This window comes from Hippopotamus amphibius, chromosome 4 (assembly GCF_030028045.1).
Source record: "Hippopotamus amphibius kiboko isolate mHipAmp2 chromosome 4, mHipAmp2.hap2, whole genome shotgun sequence".
Taxonomy (NCBI): Eukaryota; Metazoa; Chordata; class Mammalia; order Artiodactyla; family Hippopotamidae; genus Hippopotamus; species Hippopotamus amphibius.
This window is the reverse complement of record NC_080189.1, coordinates 89707099-89723488: the sequence shown is the minus strand read 5'-3', so window position 1 is coordinate 89723488 and position 16390 is coordinate 89707099. Positions and strand designations below refer to the sequence as shown.

Here is a 16390-nt window from a genome sequence, read left to right as displayed (position 1 = left end):
AGACAGTTAAGGAGAACTGAAGAAAAATGGTGCAAACACTGGCCCTAAAACAAATTAATTTAGTGCTATCTTTTGTGATTCTCTGATGGAATGTGGAGTTCATGCACTGCCTTAAAACGGTACTTCCAAAGGCCACCGAGTACACAGAGGGTGACATCTTTACCTTCATTAGATTGGAATTCTTGTCCCTTAGGGAATCCTTTTTAGGTAGAGATGTCACTTCTTTGCTACAATAAACATGTGTTTGTGCTTCCCCCCACTTTGGGGGAAGGGGTTTATCTTAATGCTCTTTTGCCAGTGTGACAGCAACTTTTTTTCCTGTTCTTGCCCAGCCCTCAGCACCCACCTTGATCGTGCTCCCCTATAGGGAGTTTATTTGCAATTCTGTCTCATTATCGAGTTTAGGCTGAGATTTGCTTTGTTTCAGGAATGCAACTAAAATAGCATTTTTGCAGAGCAATTCGTGCTTTTCCTGGCTAATTTGTCTTGTGACTTGCACTGAACTGAAACATATTTTAATTCAAAGCTTCCTGACAGTAATGGTACTGTGGGAGTTACATGATGTGCTCATGACTGAACCTCTTTTATTCCAAACATCTATTCACGAAGGCTAAATGGGAACTGCTTATGGAACCCAGGCATTTCCAACAATCCAAGAGGGATTGGTACTTAACCAAACAGTTTCTGGCAGTCAGGTGTGAGCGTGGCAGAGATTTAGCAAGGGCATCACTCGTGTGTGGAGAACGGAGTCATCTTTAATTCAAAGGACTGTGATAGAAAATTCACCATCAAACTTGAATATCAGCCAACCACTATTTACAAAGAAGGCCGTATCACAATAGCGCCCAGCGAAATTTAAGTGATGCATAACGAAAGTTCTCAGAGAAGCCCCAAATCAATCATTCCATCCAACACTTCGAATCAGATGCTGCCCAAGCCCAAAGCCTGCCCTGTGTTCAACAAAAAAGTCTTAAAATAGTTACTTCTTGATTCAAAGCAAAGATGACAGCTGATTTTGAATTGCAGTATCAATTCAAATTGATTGATATTTGAATCAATGAATCCATTGATTCATATTCCCTAATTATTTTTTATTTTTTTGGCGCACGGGCTTAGTTGCTCCTCGGCATGTGGAATCTTCCCAGAGCAGGGCTGGAACCTGTGTCCCCTGCACTGGCAGGCGGATTCTTAACCACTGCACCACCTAGGAAGTCCCATATTCCCTAATTTTTTAAGAAAATCCTAAATAGTTTATGGCCTCTGGCTAAATATAAGTGACATAGCATCACAACCTCCATGGTCTAATATTTGCACTTCTAGAAAGATACAGTTTGGTGGTCAGATTCAGGATGCAGCCAGGGATTAGCCTCTTCTAAGAAGCAGCGGGCTGCAACCAAATTGTTCAGTTGCTCCCTGGAACCTGGTCATCTACAGAGGCTTCTCTAATCTGTCGGAAATGCAACTTGAACCATCTTTGGCTGACTTGATGTCTCTTTAATTAACAGGTAGGAGATCAGATCATTGAAATCAATGGGGAGAGCACAAGAGACATGACACATGCCAGAGCAATAGAGCTCATCAAATCTGGAGGAAGAAGAGTCAGGCTCCTGCTGAAGCGTGGGACGGGGCAGGTCCCAGAATATGGTACGTTTCACATTTTGATTCACCTTTTTTCTCTTTCTTCTGTGTCCTGTAAATGCCAATGCTTATTTATAAAACTACATCAGTTCTCTAATTCTACCTAAATATATACTTAGTGATCCAAAGCTATAGATATATACACATGTGTATATTTAAACACAAAGGATACATGTGTGTGAGCTCTGTCTTTTGCTCCCTTATTTAGGTAATGTTGAAAATAGCAAATGTAGGCCTTTCAGGGCATCTCTGAGTGTGCTGGGAGATCTCGCCACGTTCACATATTAGAACTTTTGTAATTTGACTAATAGGCCTCTGTTCATTTGAGTCCACAGTAATTTATCAATTATTTCCTAAAATGGCTCGTGCATCAGACTGTCCCGTGGGATGTGTAACCAGGGACCGGGGACAAGCAAGACCAAATCTTCAAGGTGTGAAGATTAAAACATAAACTTCCGTTCATGCAGTGGTTGCACTGCCTTGGCATTTAGGGATATCCCCAAAATTCACTCCTGTGTTGTATATCTAGATGCTTTTGAGGAAGGCTTTAAAGTGCATTTTAATTCATAGATTTGCCTTCAGAAATCTTTAATGGTGTTATTTCCCAACAGCCCATTTAAAGCACCGCTGACATCATTACCCTAGTATATCAGAAAGTGCTGTGTAGTCTTTACATGAAAAGCAGGGAAACCTGAGCTTGTCTTTAATCTTAGGGAGTAACAGAGAGACACAGACAGACAGACATCAGTAAAGCGTAGTGCAGATAATACCTGTCCAGATTAGGGAAACAGGATCTAACTGCTAATCTGAAGGAGTAGTTCGAATTGTTGATCAAGTTAAATTTGACTCTCATTTTCACCTTTCCATTCCCAAACATCTAAATAGTACTTTTTCCTCTCAAATTATGCTTTCTGCCTAAGTTACCTAATAATTGACTGAACACTTCCTTATTTAGCAGGGCAGATATAAACCTGCATTCAGTTAAAATATCTGAATTCAAAGGCCCTTAAATACTTTATGTTTCCAGGGTCTTGAACACGCCCAAAGCCTACAAGAAGGGCTGGCAAGCCCTCAGTAGAAGAGTCGGACAGCATTTAGAAGTGTCTGTAGGGCTGGCTCTATGCCCAAGGAAATATTTCATCCCAGCTTCCCATCTTGAATACTTGGATCTAATAAAATATTTTTAATTATTAATATTAGCAATAAGCACAGGCCTGAGCCTGTGTAATGGCACTGGCATTCACCCCTTAGTAAAGAATCTGAACTCCTGAAATAGAATAACTCTTTGCGCCCTAGGGCATGAAGGGATTCGGTAATATGAAACTGACCTGTGAGATTATATTACTTCTAAAAAGGACCTCATTTTACAGATGTGTTTCACTCCGTGGCAAGACCTGTTATCATAGAGTTAATGTTGTCCTTATTGTTCTAAGAAATTAATCTTTAAAAAGTTAATCTGAACAGCACGGCTCTCTTGAACTTTCTGTTCTTTTTGTAGAATCACTCTTTGGTCCCTACGCTGAGCGTCTACCACGCCAGCTTCTGCTCTACAGAGAGCAGTTAGAACAGGCTGCCGACCAACACGTGGCGTAACGCAGGCTGTGGTGCATGAGCCCAGAGCTGCCTCCAAGCGAAAAACTAAAAACGTGTTTTTGAACAGCACAGAAATTCAAGATCACGTCAACATTATCCGATTAATCCTTAGTCATCTGAAAATATCGAGTTAAATTCTAAAATTAACCAACACAGAGAGTTTGTTACGTACCTGCGCACACTTTTGAGACCCATCGTCAATATCGCTAACTCTAGCTGTATCACAGGACTTCTTCTAAATGTGTTCTTCTGAAACCTGACGTTAAATCACACACACTGGAGGTGGTAGAGCTTGTCTGCTGCTTTTGATGTTAGATTTGACGTGGATTTTGACTGTAAAGAGGCTGTGTCACAAAAGAACAAATTTAGAAGAGTAAAGCAATCTCCTTTAGGGAAGGAAAAGAATAGTCATAAACTAAGTAAACATTAGTTCTTCAGGAAAATCTAAGCCAAAATGATGTCTGAGAAACCAAGCAGGTTAGGGATCAGGTCAGCATTGTTGAGGTATTTCTGGGATCTCACAGTGACTAATGAGGCTGTTTTGGGGTCCCCAAGACCACCCCACGTTCAGAGATTTGCTTATGAGGCTCCGGCGGCACAGAATACAGTTGTGCTCACCCCTGAGATTTATGACAGTGATGTAGTAAGGACACCCAGTGGAGTCATAAGGTGGAATTGGAGGAATCCAGGTGCAGGCTTCCCTACGCTTTCTCTGTCTCCCAAGAGAGGTCACCCAGAGGGCATTCTTCCCGAAGCAGTAAGAATGCAGCAGGCCACGTGCAACGATGGTGCTGCCCTGGAACGTTCATGAGAGGCTCGGTGCCCAAGCTTTCTCCCGGGGGCTAGTCACCCAGGCCCCCTCTGCCTGGCACGTACCACAATTGCAGGCTCCCAGCAGGAAGACAGAAGGAGGTGAGCATAAGCCAATTTGCACAATCAGCTGAGGTGCAGTGAGGCACCCTTATCACTTAGGAAAGGTGTGTATTAGTGTAGGGAACGAATTAACAGTCGCATTCCCAGATGCCAGACAAGGGCCAGCCCTGCAACAAGGCCTTTCTAAGGATGGCAGTCACAAGCCTGCTCTGCGAATTCGTTCCCGCACCAGAAACATGCCACAAAGAGGCCATGTTCACAGACTATACAGAGGCCCCCAGTGTACGAGGAATGCTCACAGCTAAGAAACTTCAGAACTCCTCCAGCATCAGTTAAATAGACTCTGTCATGAAACAGAATTTTTTTTTTTTTGTCCAGGATAGACTGGAGTGTATTCTAATAAATTGGCAAGGGGTGTGGGTAACAAAACAACAGCAACAGGAACGAGGAAAGAAAATGCTTGCGCTCACTAGTAGATGTCACCGAGAGTATAATCCAGTTTGTCCAAATGCAGCCTGATGACAGCAAAACTGATTTTTCTGTCAACCAGGAGTTTAATCCTGTGTTTGTTTCTTTTGTCTGCCCTTTAAGAGCCCCATCTTGGCATACAATCCAGCCTTAAAAGGCTGTTAAAGGGAGTTATCAGAGTCCACAGGAGACGTTACCTGGTGGGGAAGTGTTCCGGCTTAACCCAGCCTGGGCAAGAGGGAGCTCTGAAGGTGAAGAGACTGGCAAACAGCAGTCTCCGGAGGGCTTTAGGTGATAACCCTCAGCCCTCCCTCTGATAGCTGCCGAATTCAGAATTCACAACAGCTCTGAAGCAAGACCCTTATCTGGACTTTTGGACGTATTGGGGGGACAGCCGATCTCAGTCGAGAGAAATGCATAACTCTCGCGCAGAGCACTTCAAGTGATCTGTGACAGACAGATAAGCACAGGTACAACGGAAAGGAAGAAATACCCCGGGTAACCTGTCAGATTGTGGACTGAACAGGGTCAGTGAGATGCCAAGTGAGCTGAGGAAGGGAATAAGCACGCTGCAAGTATGCCATCTATAATTACCAAGACTAATTGGCAGACGCACCGCAGCCAACGCAGGGGCGAAAATCAGCAAATGCAGCCCCGAGTGAGCGTGACGGCCGCTCCCAGAGGTGGTTGAGCAGCTGTGAGGAGGGTGGGAGAATGATAAGCACGTCGAAGGAGAAGCTGCTTTCATCGTGAAGCCCTTGAAAGACACTTCAACTGCACTCTAGTCCTCAGGATAGGAATTTGCTGATGATAAACTCAGTGAGAGCTTGGATTCCCCCTCCCCTGACACAGACACCTCAACGACTGGCAGGAAGTAGGGAACTCGACTCCATCACACTGAGGAAAGAATCAAAAGATGATGCAGCAGAAGCAGTGCCCTCCTTAATACTGGCTGTGGCTGTTCCAATTCAGTCGAAACACGTTAAGAGAAGAGAAAGCATGCATCCTGGTTCTAAAGCTGCATAGGAACATATTATGCAAATGAGCTTCCTGCCTTGAACTGCAGGTGTCCTTCGTTAGCTTTCAGGGACTACAAGAAACATTTGCTTGATGTACACACAGAGCCAGGGCCAGGGTAAACAGAGCTGCCACTGGACGGAAAAATGTCCTCCACAAGCAGTTCAGAACAACACAGAGCCTTCCCCTGGTAATATTTGCTCAAATCTCATCAAAACAAAGGAAACAGAATTATGCCTTTCCGTCTTGGTTGGTTGGTGTTCTGGCCTGTTGATTCTCTTAAAAAGCAACATTGCAGGTCTTTATGATGAGAACGCTGAAGCGAGTTCAATTGTAAATGGTCTCAGTAATCTTAGCAGGCCAGGCAGGGTTCCCAGGAGGAAGCAAAATTCTCCTGGAAAGCCCAGCGGCAACTAATACCAAATGCCCGCATCTCCCTTTGGGGAAAGAAATAGCCAATCCATGAGTTAGACTTCTGCCTGCGCTTCCATTTTCAAAGTTGATCGTATCTTTGATAGGTGTTGACTACTACAGGCCTTTGGTAAATGAAACTGTTTACATTTTATAAGTGTAAGAAAAATACATTAAGTAAGAAAAGATCTATTTGAGCCATACTATGTATATTCAGACTACAGCTGAAGAAATGAATAGGCTGAATAGTTAACAGTCTTCCTTTAATCCGTAAATAATAATGATTTACAGCAATATTAGAGCACCAGATTAAGCAGTACCAGTCTCTGCTTACATGGCAATAAGCAATGTCTATTTGTTTATTCTTCTTTAACAACATGCGTTAGCACGTGAATGTGATGAGTCAGTCTACCCCCATAATCTTGTTTACAATTATTTGTTCAAATCCTTTCTTCCCTCTGATCACACAAAAGTCAACTCTAGACATGATACTCCTACCAAATATTCCATGTGAAGCAAGTCCTGTAATTAATGTCATCAATTAATATCACTACTCTTTCCTCAAATAAACCAGGGTTTTTCTGAGCACCTACTAGGTGCAAGGCACTTTGCAGGCACTGAAGGTAAGACACAGTCCTGGCCTCCAGTGAGATGACAAACTAAGAATGAGAATGCACGTCACGACTGATTCTAATAGAGTAGTGAATGACGAAAAGGTCTCAAAGGATCTGCTCTACTGAAAAAAATTTAATGTGTTTTATTAGTTATTCGTGGAATGTTTACCATATTTAAGTATTTAATAAGTACTTCTAGAGTGTTAAGGACCCTTGTAAGGCACTTGGCTTCTTTTGTCTGGTAAGCATTTCTTTTGTAAATTTATACTAATAATTCGTACTTTTTCTGAAGAAAGAACTCGCTGAGTGTGGATAAATTTCTGCTTAGACCTTGTCTGAATTATTCTCAATCCAATTTCATGAGATAGAACCCTATGGAGCAAATTTGCTAATCGTTGCGCTCCCCCTCCTGTGGTCTCAGCCTGGAGCTGGGGCGCTGTAACCCCACAGCCTGAGGCTCTCGTGGTGCACGGCTCTGCACCCACCAGACGCCAGGAGAGTCTCCGTTGCCTTTGCCTCTTCCTCAGAGACCACATTTATGGGAACTGCGTGGTCCCGTAGCCTTTGCACTGTTTCATCTGCATTTTTAATAGGGCGAAAGGTGGCTTGCTTCAATAATAAATTCTGAAATTTAATTTCAGCTTCTGACATTCATGGTTGAGTGTATCTTCCTTTTCCATGAGTGGTTCCACAAATCACTCCAGTTCTCCTCGACTGAGCCAGACCAGGGAGAGGACAGGCTGTCAGGCAGAACTCTGGCTGCATCGTACATTAAACAGGGTTCTTCCTTGGCTCCAAGGCTCTAGACTGCTCTCTGCAGCATGTAGGGAACCCCAGGAAATTCTCTAACCCTGAGGCTTCCAATAAGTTCCTGTTTCATGGAGTTAAATGCAGAGGCTTCCTTGAAGGATACATAACTCTGAAATTCTTTTCCCCACTGCTCAGCCAAAACCTCATTTATTAAAGTGCTTCAGGGATGAGGGTGAAATACCATTTCTTCACATTGTTTCATCGGAAACCCTGGACTATGATGATATTCCTTCCTTTTGGGTATTATTTCCAACATACATTATTCTCTTTCAGGATATATTAAATGACCCATTTCCCCCAGTCCTCACTCGTTAGGTATTTAAGACTCTGATAAAATATATTAGACCACGAAGTAACCAAGAATCAACCAAGAAGAACCAGTTTAGCTCTTGTGGTCTGACCTCCTTCAATTCCCTAACACTTAAGTTGTTGGAGGAAATGAGTGAATGAACAGATATCTTTACCAAACCCCACTGAGAAGGGCTCCACATGCATCTTGGAAAACCTAAAAATTCCAACTCCTCCAGTAACTCCTGCTGGATAGTTGTATTTAGGTTCTGAGAAGAACTTTGTTTTGCTTCCCCTAAGATGAAGCTGAGCTCTCCCAGGAGAGGGCTGCTTCCACAGCAGTCCAGGGAGACGGCAGCCTTCTTTTAGAGGAATTGCTGCTGAATACTGTAAGAGCGTTGGAATGGACCTCGAATAAATCACAAAATCAAGAAAATGTTTTTTACATGGTGGGCGGGAAGGAGGAGGTAGCATTAGGAGTGGAGACCAAGGATTAAGGTTAAGAGGAAAGAAAGCCTGCATCATGGTTTTAAATCTGCACACACACACAGGATTGGGTCGATGTGACCCAACAGTGTATTTTTAAAGTGCCATCCCAGGGAATTCCAGCCATGGAGATGGCTGGATGTATCTCCTCTAGCTCGCTTGTAAAGACCTGCAGGAGTTTCTACTCCTTGTCCTCTTTATGTCTTTGTTGACCTCTCACTGTATGAGCCTCACCGCCTCGACCCAGCTCCTCCTTTTTACCTATCAAATCTACATCACTCTCCACTTAGACTTGCAAGCATTAAAATTAAAGAAAGGAGACTAGATTTTCCTCGCTTTTTCCATCTTGGGCTTTTTTGACAATCTGAGCTCAGCTCCCACCCTCCTCATTGAAGACATTCTGACCCTGTGTTCAGAGCATGACGGTATTGATTCAAGACAAGCTTCTGACCCGCTCAACTACACCCATTATGAAGCTGGTACTAAATGCCAAAGCTGTTTTCCCCACTGTCTGATTTTCTCGTCTCAAAATAGAGATGGTACAGAAAAGGTTTCGACCCCTGTGAAGGAGCTTGCTGACAAAACCCTGCGATCCAGGTGCTCAAAGTGGAGTTTCATACCATAAGACAAATTCTTGGGTAGGTCTAGCCAACGGCCGTAACCAGCAAACGTCAAGTCTCCAAAGCATCCCTTCAGAGATGCCTGTGCCTATTGCCCTATCCTAGTGTTCCCTAATCAAATCACTCACCAGCTTTCATTTTAAACTATAGTACTCAAATCCCCTCATTTCTAGTGGAAGAAATAGTGAGCCCATAAGGCCAGATTTTTGTTATCTGAGAATTCTGCCTAAAGCCTTGCTCAAAGCCTTACCCCTACCCAGCCTTACTTGCCCTGATGTCCTGTTCTGACAAAGACCTCCCAATATTTCTTTTCAACTGAACTCCCCAGTCAGGACCAAAGATGAGATTATATAATGTGTTACTCCAGGCTTGAATTATATGCTCTAATTGTAGCAAAATCTCTAAACATTGAGAATCACACATCCTTCCACATGCTGTGTTGGTTCAAAAAAATTTTTCATAGGACAACAAACACACACTTAGCCTGGACTAAACAGCTGTTAACTCTAAGGTAGCTCAGACATTTGCTTACAGAAGAGTCTGTGTTTACACTTCTGTCAAAAGGTCTCTGGTGTTTTCAGCACGCACTCTCCATCAGGCAGTGACCCCCATCAGGACCCTGGGTTTTACAACTGAACACGTGCACTCAGAGCATATGCATCAGATGTGCCTAGCACAGGATGCAGCTCTGTTTTTCACATTTCACCATAGTTTCTGCTACAGCGTTCACAGCAATTTTTTCCACCATGTCCTGGGCTCTTTTACGTGACCTTCTGGCCCTGAGGTTTCCTAGCACGTGTATCTTTCAAGCTCAGTAAAGGCTACGTTTAGAACCAAATGAGAGCCTTCTCTGTGTGACACTAAAACCGCTTGATGGTTTTTATATGAAAGAAAGCCCTGCATCTTGGCAGGGCTACATGGTAAACTCAGATAATAAATTCTGAAATTTAATTTCCCCTTCTGACATTCACTGTGAAGCCTGAGTTCCCTCACCACAGAGACGCTGTACTTTTCCTTTAACCTCAAATTGTTTGTTCCCGCCCTGGAGTCTGCCTCCCCTCAGACACGGGCTGCGCCCTGAAGAACATCCCTGGGGGCCGTAATGGGACATCCACGCGGAACGCTGTCCCTTCTGCCTGTTGGAGCCGTGGATACACAGCAGCATGTGTGCAGCAAGTTAGGCATTCAGGCGGGGAGTATTAGTGTATACTGGCAAAGAGGGAGTCGGGCCCCCAGGTGTCTGAGCTGCGGGGATGAAGTGCTTCTGATCCCAGTAACCTCGCACCCTCCTCCAGCTCGCACTGTGCACAGCGATGAGAGCATGGTGTCGGACATTGCAGGGAGCGGTTATTACACCTCCCCGGGGCCTGTCTCGTGGAGATTACTGACAGACAGACCAGAATTTCTAGTACCCATCTTCGTGTAGGTAAAGACCTGTCGCCCAAGGGCTGAGATAGACACAGACCAGGACAGCCTCTAAGAGGCTGGTTTCAGAGCACAGCCCTTAGACAGGCGAGTACTGCTGCACAGAACAGGCAAAACCTGGCTGCCTTTTTTTCAGCTTTATTTTTTTCCAGAAAATGATTACAGCCTGCAAGTCAACTGTGAACTTTGAATACAAATAAGCAAATTGTCACAGGTGAAAAGAGCTGTAAGAATTTATGAGATTATTAGAGAAAACATAAATATAAACATGGGCACACCATATCTTTAATTTGAGGATTTTTCAAAATTTAGAAATGATTACTGTGACTTCTCAAATGACAGCTGGTCTCACCAAAACACCCTATCATTATGAGAAAATTCTGCAAGAATTCTGATGTTATGATTTCAAATTTTTTTAAACATTTGTGCCTCCTTAAAAGCGCCTCAGGATGCCTTCAATATTTTGAGGAACAAAAAAATCTACTTTTGGAATACACATGTAGCTCAGTCTTTCACTAATTTCACTTGCTGCATGCTTGATAGGGTCAGCTTTACTTAAAGTCTTTATTCTTACTGCCTAGATAATTTTTATTCAGCTGCTCTAAACGTACTAAGCAATCTTGATTCTAACAGTAATACTATATCTTTGTCACTGGTTCTGTTAATTCTAATGATTGGTCCTAGGCTGTTCCTCCCCTTCCTTTAGGAATGGTACCTTCCAGTCTCTCCATGTGCATGAAAAGTGACAAGCATGGGTCCCCATATTTCTACTTATTGGGCCACCCTAAAGACACGGTTTGTAAAATCTGCATGAATATTATCTTTCTCTAATGAGCTTTGGTTTTGCATATGTTTTTAACTGATGTATAATGCTCTCTCTTTCATAGTAGCTTGTCTAATTACTGCTAGAGCACTGGAAAATATTGATAGCTGAGACCTTATACGTGGTAAGGATAGGATGTGTGGGTTCAGGAAAATTTGAGATGCACCAGTTCCAGGGCTCCAGCCTAGAGTGGCCCCCGTAGGAAGGAAGGGCAGGGAGGGTATGTACAGCAGAGGCAGCACTGGGCGAGTTCTGCCTCACACACAGGAAGTCCTCCCTGGGCTTCAGGGCAGAAAAATGAAGTACATCTCCTCTCAGCCCACCTTGGCCAGCTCCAACCCGGGCCCCCCTTTCTACACCAGACAGAGAGACGCAGTCGCCAGACACGTTAGCCCTGGGAACCCAGAACTCCACCTGGAGCCGTGCTGTTTCCCGAGCCTGCTTTGTGCCAGTTTTTCAGTCAGGACTGGATCTTCTAACCCTCCTTCCCGCATCCGCAGTGACACACCAAGTTTAAGGGGAAAAAAACAGTTATGATTTTTTTTAAGTAGCCATAAGTTTTTATCTAGACAGTATCCACCACTATTTCAAAATGAACATTCTCAAATGTTGGCTGTATTTTAGTCTATTTGGTAAGAATTCTTAAGGAAACTGAGTGTCCTGTATATGTATGTGTGTACATACACACAGACACACACCCACACACAGACACACACACACAAAGCAGAATACAGATGACAGCCTTGCAGATATGGTTCGAGCAACTTTTTACCCCTCAACTACATCCCTAGAACAGCCCACTGTCAAATCCTGCAATGAGTCTGTGACTACTGCTACAGTTTTTAAAAACTGGGATTTTAAAATGTCAGTTTAACGTTCCAGCTGTAGTCGCTACACATGCTCCGTCCCCACGCTCAGCCGTGGAAGCAGGAATCAGACTGACACACCTCTCAGTTCTGATCTGATTCCACTCCACTCATACCGTCGCAGCCACCGCTAAGCATCTCTCCACCAAAGTCTTTTAGCTGGCCTTCTGAATGTTTTCTGAAATATGTTTTTCAATTATTCATAACCCTGCTCATTGCCATCCAGGACTGGTTTAAATGAAGAATGAAAGGAAGTTATATTCACTAAGTGAATTATTGAATTGGCCTTCTGCTGAACATTTCTTAATCAAATACGTTTATGCAGATATGTGTCTACACACACACACACACCCCCCATCACAATCATTCCCTAAAGACATCTACAAAAACAGAAGTTTTAAATGAATCATTTTTCTAAAGTGTCTGTCTCTCAAGGATAAGTTATTGATCAGGGGAAACCTAAATTAGGACATAAAGAAGACAGTTGCAATGTACTAGAGAAGATAAAAAGCCATGGAATCATTATTGGGGAAATCTAGTCCCGTGACCATGGTTTAAAGAGGTATAGATTTCTGTTTCTGACAAAAGAAAGGTATGTGCTTGTTGTATAAGTTACTTTAACTAGTCTGCAGTCCATGGGGGTGAGGGGACCTGAGGGGACCTAATGATTCACTAGAGTCATTAGCTAAAAAGCTAAAAACCAAAAAAAAAAAAAAAAAAAAAATCAAAAACAAAGACTGGAGGACTCTGTGGTCTCAGTTCAGTTCCACCAGCATCTATCAGGCATCTTGCTAGGTGCTAGGGCGATAAAGATTAATGAGCGCATCTCTGCCCATGTGCACCCCCAAGCAAGAAGGGGTGGCAGGCAGAGAATGGGGTAATGGGACAAGTATGGATGGTATCGGCAGAAGAGTGATAAGAGCCCAAGGACACAGCACCCTAAACCTGCTGAGCAGAGTCGTAGAAGATTCTACTCCACCTAAGGGGTGACATTTTAGCTGGGCCCTGAGTGACAAGTGTGATGTCACCGGTGTGGGCAAGAGGTAAGACAGCTGCCACACAGGCTAAGTGGGAAAGGTGTGGGGACCGAACGAAAGAACAGGAAAGTGGGGCTCCACGAGAAGGGCCTCGTCTGCCAAGCAAAGGAATTTGAATTTTATATAATCGATGTCATCAAAAATTAAGTGGAAGGATGACAATATCTGTATTTGGAATTATGCCTCAATAGTATTTAAAATGGCTTTTATAGGAAACTGGGGCAGTTAGAATGTTACTGTCAATGTTGAAGCAAATGAAACGAGGACCAGACTTAGGAAGTGGTGGTGGAAATTGCACGCTGGGAATGGATTGTAGGGATATTTCAGACATTCCATTGACGGAAATAGCAAAACTTGGTGAATAATGACTATGAAGGAAGGGGTCAGGCAGCAGAATGGGGCCAGGGTTGAGTGGCAGATGACGCCACACGGGTGAAGGAGCAAGTTTAGGAACAGAGATAACAAGGTTAGCTGTGGACCTGTGGGGTTTCTGGTGCCTGGAAGATACTTACCGGAAGCAGCTCACGAACAGGGCACTTGAATAAGATGCTCAAGGGCCGGAGCATTTTAGAAGTCCTGGAAAGGGATGAGCTCTCCCTGAGAGACCCCACTACATGTCCCAATCCACGGGACAAGGTGACATCTGAGTGGCACGTAAGAGAAGGCGGTGAAGATCAGGAGGGGGCAGTCTGAGAGGCAGGAATCTCTTCCAGAAGAGAAGAGTGAGGGAAGCCAGGGTGAGAGTTCAGGGAGGCTACAGGGAGAAAGCCCTCTGCCCTGAAATGGACTGGGAAGGCCATTAGGAAAGGTGGGGGAGGGGCAGGGCCTAGACCCACACCTTCCTGCCTGGTTTAGCACAGTGCACGTGTATAGCACCCAGTTAACGGCAACCCTGTGAGGATTATTGGCAGGTGGGAAGTGGCCCTCAGCTGCTCCTCTGCAGGCACCTCCGCAAAGGCCTTCCCCACTCGCTGCCCCACATTCTGGGCCACACCGGGAATCCACCCAACGAGACCACAGATTAGAGCGCCTGCGTAGATCTAGTCATGGGGTTGAGGCCTGGCTTTTCTGGTTTGGTTTCTCAGAGGTCAGGGGTAGGTAGGGTATAAAGATGAATAGGACACCATTTCTACCCTAAAGGAACTCTGTATGTAGGGAATGTTTAAGGAAAATAAGGTGCTCATCGCTTACCAAAAATACTCTTTAGGGACTTTCTTGGCAGTCGGGTGATTAAGACTCCCCGCTCCCATCACAGGGGGCACAAGTTCGATCCCTGGTTGGGGCACGGCACGGCCACCACAAAAAAAAAAAAAAAAAGGGGGGGGGGCATTCCCTGTTTAAATTCCCTTTTCCCCTGACACATTCACCCTTTGAAATCTGGATTCCATCATCAAGACTCTAGTGAAAAGTGTCCCCTCAGTGGTCACCAGTCTCACCATAGTAACAAAATCCAGTGACTGATTCAGCCCTTCATCCCCTTGGGACTCCCTGTAAGCTAGCACTGTTGGTCAGTGTATTAGCTGAATTTTTTGTCTCTGATTGCTCCTCTGGGGTCTCCTTCAACTCTCTTCTCATGAAGTGGCACCCCTCCCCCAACCTCTCCCTCAGGACCTCATCTGCTCTCATGGTCCCACCTGTCACCACTGTGCAGATGACTCTGATGTCTATTTTGCCATCTCTGACTTCATTCCCAAGACTTCCAACTGCCCTCTCGACATTTCTTTTTTTATATATATAAATTTATTTTAATGGCTGCGTTGTGTCTTCGTTGCTGCACGCGGGCTTTCTCTAGTTGCAGTGAGTGGGGGCTAGTCTTCTTTGAGGTGCACGGGCTTCTCATTGCAGTGGCTTCTTTTGTTGTGGAGCATGGGCTCTAGGTGCATGGGCTTCAGTAGTTGCGGCATATGGGCTCAATAGTTGTGGCTTACGGGCTTAGTTGCTCCTTGGCATGTGGGATCTTCCCGGACCAGGGCTCAAACTCATGTGCCCTAATTGGCAGGTGGATTCTTAACCACTGCGCCACCAGGGAAGCCCTGTCTCGACATTTCTATCCAGATGCCCCACATCTGTGTATTTAAAATTGTATCCATGATCTTTCTTCCTAAACTGCTCCTCCTCTTGAATCACCTATTAATTAAGAAACCATCAACCCTCCTTGTTGCCCAGCTCAAAACCATCCTGAGTGCCTTCCCCCTCATATATATTACAACCAGTTCCCAAGTTTGAGTGATTTTACTTCTTTCATTTGTTACAAGGGCCCTCTTCTCCTTTCCTCTTGTCATTCTACTCCCATTCAGGCCCACACGGGGTGAAATAACCTCTACCTGTTTTCCCTACCGCTATGCGCAATCTTCCTGCTCACTGATGCCAGAGCAATTGATTGTCCTGAAGGACTGCCCCACTCGAAGACCTCTCTCTCTCTCTCTCTCTCTCACACACACACACACACACACAACCTTAAATGAGTCCTCAGAGCATCCCTGATTTGGCCCCATCCAGATCTGCCTTCTCTCTCCTCTCCCACAGTGTCCTGTTACATATCTGTGCTGCAGCGCTGCTGGAACACTTGGCTTTGTCCTGTATTTCCACCTTCATGGTTGGGCTTGTGCTGGTCCCTTGGCTTGGAAAACCCTTTCCCCAAATCATGTCCTCCCTCAAAAACCAGGTTGAAGGCTGCCTCCTCCGTGAATACTTCCAAAAATCCACCAATCAGGAGTAATCTCTGTCCTTTGAAGTCCCATAGCCCTCCATACATCTCCTGTGTCCGCATCACTCTGTTTTGCACCATGGTTATCGGTGTCCACATAGTTTCTCCCCATTATGGAGTTCATATACTGGTTATTACCCTGGGTTCTTAAAACAGTGCTTTGCAGAGAGAGTGAACAAGTGAATGAATGAATAAAAATCTTGCAGTAGCATTAGGTCATCATTCTGATAGCACATTTCGGGTAGATTACCTATCTCTACGTCACTTAGTTGTTCTTCTGGAGCTTTATCTTGTTCTGCTGCTGTCTCATTTTGTCTAAATTTCTATTTGTATTTTTATGCATGTGGAAGGTTACTTCTGTTTCTTGGCCTTGGAAAAGTGGCCCTCTGTAAGGGGTGTCCTATGTGTCCCAGCAGTTCCCTCCTCTCTTGTCACCCAAGGGCCAGGGACCAGCTGGCCCCTGTGTTTGGGGACTCGATTACCCGGGCTGCTGGATCCCTGTTTTCTGGCTTCTGCTGTCTGCCCCTGGTGGGAGAAGCTGGTCTAGAGGCTTGGGAAGGCTTCCTGGTGGGAGGGGCCAGTGCCTGCCCACTGGTGGGTGGGGCTGGGTCTTGGCCCTCTGGCGGGCAGGGCCTTCTCAAGGGGCGTTTCTAGCCACAGAAGTCTTTAGGAAGCCGCCTGCTGATGGGCAGGGCTGTGTTCCGCCTGTTGGTT

General features: G+C 44.8%; 1 protein-coding gene across 1 annotated transcript in view; it reads left to right on the top strand.

Moving 5' to 3' along the window:
* MAGI2 (membrane associated guanylate kinase, WW and PDZ domain containing 2) overlaps window positions 1–16390 on the top strand; it is a 1275509-nt gene that overhangs the window by 1214418 nt on the left and 44701 nt on the right. The window contains exon 20 of the mRNA XM_057732512.1: window positions 1506–1644. Coding sequence (XP_057588495.1) covers window positions 1506–1644 — 139 coding nt within the window. The remainder of the gene's footprint in view (window positions 1–1505; window positions 1645–16390) is intronic.